At 40.6% G+C, this 7500-nt stretch overlaps 1 protein-coding gene across 1 annotated transcript in view; it reads left to right on the top strand.

Moving 5' to 3' along the window:
- Positions 1-6651, top strand: part of LOC137998025 (uncharacterized) — a 12010-nt gene extending 5359 nt beyond the window's left edge. Inside the window, exons 4-11 of the mRNA XM_068844414.1 lie at positions 711-891; positions 1205-1286; positions 1498-1739; positions 2378-2617; positions 2705-2989; positions 3403-3510; positions 4486-5321; positions 6076-6651. Of these exons, the coding sequence (XP_068700515.1) occupies positions 711-891; positions 1205-1286; positions 1498-1739; positions 2378-2617; positions 2705-2989; positions 3403-3510; positions 4486-5321; positions 6076-6336 (2235 nt within the window). The 3' untranslated portion in view covers positions 6337-6651. The remainder of the gene's footprint in view (positions 1-710; positions 892-1204; positions 1287-1497; positions 1740-2377; positions 2618-2704; positions 2990-3402; positions 3511-4485; positions 5322-6075) is intronic.
- Positions 6652-7500: the final 849 nt, after the last annotated feature.

The raw sequence follows: 7500 nt of genomic DNA on the forward strand, positions 1-7500 counted from the left end.
CATCATCATGATTCCTTTTATAAGGGACAAGGAATCACTTTTTTCATGCAAGGTGTGCCAGTAGAATGTGACTCTTTCCTATTCACCTACTGTTATATGCATGATAAGTGTAAATTATTGAAAGTTTTAGTGATTCTACATGGCAATCAGGGAAATCAATTAAGTTAAAATGTCTGTCACCTCAACAAACTTTTCCACTCAATTATTTATTCACCAAAATTATCCCAAATAGTCATCATGTTGTTTTTAGAACCTTTTGATTGAAATGTCACCTTTTTATTGGCTTTGAAAGAAAGGAAAAGTGGTCATACCTTGATCCATAACCGAGCAATGAAGGCCAATGGATTTGTATTGAGATCATAGTTCTTTGAAAACAGCGGTGCAAATTAATTTGTGACATCAATCCAGTATTGAACACCATCGTTGCTGGGTTATTGATATGTGTGACCATTTTTCCTGTCTTTAATTAATTAAAAGCCAATAAAATAGTGAGATTTCAATTATAAGGTTTAAAAAACTATACATATACATAAAGTAGAAAAGTTGGATGGGGTGATAGGCACTTTAAATTGGGAAAAACATTGGCTCTTTCCCAGGTTCCCGTTGCCCTGATTGTTGCCTTCCGTTCAATATTTCTCAGTTTATTAAATTCAAAGGTCAAACGAGAAGTATGAACAATGCATCTTAAATATCATTTCCACTCTATCAAGGTAACAGAGCTGTTTGACAACCTAGTTAAAGGTGAATCTGACAAGATTCATTGCAAAGAAGAGAAGCGGGCATTGAACAACATCCTCAAGATAAACACAAGCGATCCGAGCAGTGAACCATTAAGGATCCCAAAACAAAACAAAAGACCGGAAGACATCACGCTTGCAAGTGGCTTTAAAAGTAAGTATCAATACCACTAGTATGTACTTTATACAATGGTAAGTGACAAACACTACCACTGCAATAATTATTTTTATGGATTGGGTGTCAATATTGGCACGCAAAATAGATAAATAAATGAACAAATGATTATTATTTTGGAAGGAAATCTCAATTTACTGGCCATTGAATTGCACCAGTTGTTAGGAGGTCACCGTGGTAACCAAACGACAGATTTTAATTCTAATAATGACCTATTCCTTTGAAATAACAATTAAATTCATTTATCTTGATTAATAATATTATTACGTTTGTCATTCTTTTTTATGCTAAGTGCCAGTGATGGGACTTGGAACAGCTACATTAATGGAGAACACAACATTTGCTGTCAAAACAGCACTTGAGATAGGCTACAGGTGATTGGGTCTCTTTAGTGATTTTTGTTTTCTTTACTGTTTTCCATATGTTTTAGTTTGCATCTCTACTCCAAGAGGTATTTCTCCAGTTACTATGGATCATCCTCTCTCTAGGTTCTTCCTAAGGAAGTGTTGCTTATCTTTATCGTTCACATTCTCATTCTTCTCCTCCTCATCATCATTCGCTTAAACTTGCTTCATCAATTTCTAGGATGATTGACACTGCACAGGGTTACCATGGCTCAGAACCTCAAGTGGCTGAAGCCATTGCACAGAGTGGAATCCCAAGATCGGAAATATTCATCATGACAAAATTACACCCAAGATATTTAGGATTTGAAACAACTTTAGCAGCTGTTGAGATGTCCTTAAACTCTCTCAACACGGATTATATAGATATGTTTCTGATACATGGTCAGATGTGTGATGGCTTCCTCCTTATCTGTGAAGAAGGTAGTACTGGTTTCCTTCCTTTTTAAAAGTAGTAGTGTACAGAGTTTAAGATGTGTATTTTTCAATGGCCACTCAGGCATACTTGAGGTCAATATCTGGAGCTTGTAATGGGTGGAACTTGTGATTCCCTGATTACAAGTCTCTCACAGCATCTAACGTCTTCCTAGCCCCTTTGACCTTGGTATGGTCTCATCACGTGTGTCCAAAAATATGAGACAAAGCAAACAAAAAATTGATGGGAGGGGCTGCTGAGTGTGACTTTTGACTCCACTAACTGCTACAGATTTTCGCCCAGCTGATGAGGATGATAAACCACCTCTGCATGGAGAACTGGCAGGGGAATCTAGGAAAATCTGTCAGCCACTACTCCGCTACAACGACAACCGCAAGAATGCACTCAAGTTTGGGTGACGTATTCTCTGAGTAGAGTTCTTAAAAAGCGTTGACCACTTCAGCAGGTGGAGGTCTTCCATATTAGCGGATTGCTACCACAAGAAGAAAAAAAGAGATTCTTCTGCTTGTTATACTCAAATCCTTGACGGCAGGGGAAGAGAGCGTAATATTTGTAGTTGACATTGTTTGAACGTTATCGTTCAATTGTGACTTTAACAGTGTTTTTCTTCTTTGTTGTTTTACAGGGGAACCAAAAGGCACATGGAAAGAGAGCTGGAAGGCCATGGAGGAAATGCAAAGAAAAGGAAAACTACGTAGTTTGGGTGTCAGCAATTTTCCTATTGAAGACATGGAAGAACTGGTTCAACTGGCTACAATACCTGTTTCTGCAGTTCAAAACTGGTTTGACCCATTTCATCAAGACACCAGATTAAGAGCATTCTGTCAAGCGCATGGAATCCGGTATATTGGCTATTCAACACTGGGTGAGGCAGTGTCAAAGTCAGTTCATTGTCGAATAAAAGAAACAAATATGTATCATCATTCACTAATCACTATCCTCTTCTTTGCAGGCACACAGTGGGTTTACTTCCATGGCTTGGAAAAGAATCCAGTTTTAACGTCTCCACTGATATTGGAGATTGCTGGCCATTATGAATTCGTTGCTTCTCAAGTTGTTTTACGTTGGGCAGTTCATCAGAACGTTACAGTGATTCCAAGATCCAAAAATCCCCGCAATATTTACTTGAATTTTAGAGCGTTGGACTTCTCGCTGACCGAGAGCGAAATTTCTTACTTTAATAACATCACTGATTATGAATATCATCCACTGGAAATAAAGATGAATAAAGGAATGGGTAAGCTCATATTGAAAAAAATTAGCCCTCAGAAATCCGAACCTTTTTCAAGAGCCTATATCCTGCAGTGAATGAAGGGGTAGCTTCTAAAGAAACTGTGGTGATGCGTCGGTGGGGAAGTAGTATACAAAAATTTTTGTTTTATCAACGGAGTTGATAATGTAAATTGGCCACCGTACAGAGATTCTAAAAGCTGACGTTTCGAGCGTTAGCCCTTCGTCAGAGCGATTCGCTCTGACGAAGCGTTTTAATCTTTAATATAATCAAGTACTTCCTGGGCAATACGTGGTTTGATGCAATTCTTGTTTGAGGAGTGATGAACGATAGCTTAAACGGAAGATTAAGTCTACAAGGAACGAAAAAGATTTGGCTTTTGTTTCGAAATCACTCTTCGTTGTTATATTTGCTTGCAGCTTGCTCTGATAAACACGGGAACTGTCAACAATGGGCGACAGATGGTGAGTGCAAGGCTAATCCAGACTGGATGCTGGTGAACTGCCAACAGAGCTGTGGACTCTGCTGTAAGTCAAGTCTCTCTTGTGTAGTTTATTGTGTAGTTTATTGTCGCTGGCTTAGAGCGAGTTTCAATCGAGTGTCGTAAAACCAAAACCAAAGTAATTACTTTCGCCAATCAAAAAGGACGGAGGCGATCCACTAAACCAATCAAAATTCGAAGTAATTACACGTAGCCGACAAAAAGCGCGGGAAAATGTGGACGCGCGAGCCACGATTGGTTTTGGTTTCACTTCTGATTGCGGGTTGAAAAAGTGGCGCGAGAACTTTGAACCAATCACTGAGTGAAGTAATGCAAAACCTAATTACTTTTGACACTCAATTGAAAACCGCTCTATGGGCTACAATTCTCGTGCTTCGATGTTTTCAACCAATCAGAGGTATGAGCCCAATCAATTTCAACATCGTTGTTTTCCCGCGCTCACCGCCGGCTGTTCATTTTTGCTTTTGCGCTGTGATTGGCCCATTTGACTGTCTGGGTCTGTTGTGATTGGTTAAACTGAGTTTACATTGCTCTACGTTGAGCGTCGTCATGCTAAAAGCAAAAGTTTTTCGTGGCCAGTAATCACAGATAATGACAATAAAGCCAGCCAAATTGCGATTCCTACATTAACTTCTGAACTTTATGGGTGCTTTTCAACCATTGAGACTGAGGTGACAATGTTGTAATGTACAAATGCTGATGGACAAACAAAATAAGTTAATGAAAGATCATTTGATTTTGTCTACCGACAGGGGGGTTATATCGTAAGGTGGAGAACTTAATTCCTGTATTTAAAGAGAATCACCCCCAACAAATGGACGATACGAAAATCTCTTTTCTGTGTCCTTTCTTGAAAACCAACGTACGTCCCAATTGTCTGCTAATGTCAAATGGCTTGGGACCTCTGGTGATTTTTAGCTCAATTTCGACTTATAGAGGACAAATCACCCGTATCAGCTCTTCTCAACTGAGCATTGATTTCGGTCCGTTGTTGTTTCAGACGATGAAGATCTTGAAGATTATTTTCGCGCAGAGGGGCTCGTTTTTGTTGGATCTGAGGATCACTACATGTACGCTTTCCAAACCAACACGGGTGCTGTCACCTGGAAGTTCAGAACATTTGGTAAAATCATGTCCAGTGTAGCCTTTAGCCACGGCGGGGATGAAATTTATTTCGGTAATACTTACGGCGTTGTTTATGCTCTTCGATCGGCCGATGGTGCGCTTGTATGGACCCACAAAACCGGCGGTGCTGTGGTGGCAAGCCCTAGTGTAGGTGTGAACGGTTCTGTTTTTATCGGGTCACACGACAAAGTACTGTATGCGCTGGAAGGTAAGACAGGATCTGTCGTGTGGACGTCTAATCTCGGTTGTGCCATCTGGGGTTCTGTTGCTATTGACAACGAAAGAGGGCTTGTGTTTGCCGGCTGTGTGTCTGATAAATCGAATGCTTCGGACGCACAAAACACCGCTTACATTTTTGCCCTGAATGAAACCTCCGGAAAAGTCGTGTGGAAGTTTCCAGGTACAAAGGGCGTCTTTGGTTCGCCAGCTCTCACTGCGGGCGGTCGAACCGTGTTCTTTGCCTCTCTAGACCATAATATATACGCTCTTGACCGCGAAACTGGCATGCTTCTCTGGTCACTTGACACGGGTTCGGAAATTGAGTCATCCCCAGTCCTTAGTACGTTGGATAATACACTGTTCGTTGGTCTGATCAAGGGTCAGCTGATTGCAGTGAACACAATGAGTGGTCCTTTGGCGGGAAAAATCAAATGGACTGTGGATACTGGCGGAGAGGTGGTCTCATCACCTGTCATTACTGAGGATGGGAGGGTAAGTCCAAATTGCCAAGTAGCATTATTAAACTAGGATGAGAGAACGGTCTCAGCGATAGGGGACGTGAAATTTAATAGGCGCGCGCCACTGCTCCGTTTGTTGAAAGTTAGCAGAAATTGAAAGTCCTTACACAGCCAGCCTTGCGCACTAATTTCCATTAATGCATTTAGGTGTGCGACGCATTGCCACAATCCTGGACTAAAAAACTTGAATCTTTTCTCATTTTTCGTCCGTTTTGGGACCACGATCTGAAAAGAAGGCCAAAAGTTCCCTCTTCCCGCCCCACCCAACATAATTTTGATCGAAAATAAGTGCAAATAGTCCAGCTGTGTCTCATTCGTATTTTGCTGTGCGGGGGATCCGTAGTAAATTCTGATTTGACGTACATTGATCACCTAACTCCTTTAGCTTTGAACTTATTTTAAGCGATCAATTACTGTATGTTCTTGGCTTTTTTTATTTCATGTTTTACAATTAATATTTGTAAAATTTATAGTGCAAATAAATGTTATTGTTGCTGCTCGTTACATGAAATAAGGCTTTTTAGTCATGGGCAAGTATGTTAAAGATGTCTGAACAATTTTGTCCAGAGATGCAGGTTATTTCCTTGCATTTTACTTTCTGGTATCATTACCACTGTTTATTCCATGAGGGCAAATAGTTAAGTTCTGCAGACTTAATTATTTGTCAGACAGCTGACATTTTGTCGACGATCATGTAAACTCTTGTTCTTCATCGTTTCCAATCTCAGGTTTTCATTGGTTCAGGCGATGGACGAATCATAGCACTCAACTCAACTGAGGGTTCCCCTTTATGGTCTCCAACAACACGTGATTACGTTGTAGCATCGGTGGCAGTATCACGAGATAACGAGGTGTTTGCAGCCAGTACTGATAACTTCGTTTACGCGTTGAATGGCACTGATGGATCAGTCATCTGGAAGTTTCAAACTGGTGCTGCCGTTGTGGCAACTCCTGCGTTGTTTCCCGAAGACGCTATGCCTTTTGGATAAAACTCATTAAAATCGGGCTCTATTAATAGGGAAAAAAAAAACAACAACAACAAAAAAAAAAACAAACCTTAGCAAAACAATAGAAGCAAAGTCCTCCATTTGAAACATCTCTTTCAGAGACTCGCACTTAATTGATGTTTGGAAATGGGAGAGGGTCTGTCAGATGGGAGGTGTTCACGGACGCAATGTTGAAAAGTGTCGGATTACATGTTTCGCTTTTACTGTTTTTCAAATCACTTTGAAACTGACGAAGACGCGAGGCACGTCGAAACATTTCTTGGAAATAAACAAGTTTTGTGATCTTTTTAAAAAGAAGTTGAAACACATCTTTTGAACACAATGAGTTCTGTGAAGATATTAGGCTGATTTAGCAACAGAACGAGAACGTCAGTGGCGACGTCGCGCGCAGCAAAACTACCAATGAGAATTTAGAATAGAGAAGAAAAGAGTGGAGTCTACTCTATTCTGAATTCTCATTGGTGTTTTTTGTGCGCGCGCCGTCGCCACTGACGTTCCCTTTCTGTTGCCAAATCAGCCTATTTCCTCAAGAAAGACCCCTCGATGCACCTGCTCATTGACTGACACCTGGTCCTCCAGTACATAATTTCTTGTAGTGCAACCGTGTAGTCTCTGCGAACAGCATCCTTTGATAGACCCCATCAAGATACACGCTGAAAGCGGACCTCTCTGAAACACACCTCTCTCAGACAGAACTCGCTTAAACCAATCGTAGGCACACGTCTTACAAAGGCCGACGTTTGCATCTTCAATACACAAATTTACTTCAAGCGACGTTATAAGATATACTTCTGCCGTATATCAACAACTCTAGGTCTTGGTTGGAGTAGTTATACCTTCCTCCAACCACCCTCCCCTCCCCATCCCAGCAAGTAAAGATATCATTTTTCTGTAAGAGCATACCATGTCACATAGTTATCGCATAGTACACTCCAAGATGTAAAATGATTAATCTGCTAGTTTTTACTATAATATTTTAAATGATACCCGGAATAGATGCAAATAAATGATTATTTTTAAACTCCCCAAAATAATTCTGATTTCTTTTTTTATCGATAGAGAAGGTAGAATATCATCGATGATGACCTCTTCTTAGGTCCATAAGGAGGAACTCACGGTTGTGCGCAGGACTGATATTGACCAAAC

This window comes from Montipora foliosa, chromosome 3 (genome assembly GCF_036669935.1).
Source record: "Montipora foliosa isolate CH-2021 chromosome 3, ASM3666993v2, whole genome shotgun sequence".
Taxonomy (NCBI): Eukaryota; Metazoa; Cnidaria; class Anthozoa; order Scleractinia; family Acroporidae; genus Montipora; species Montipora foliosa.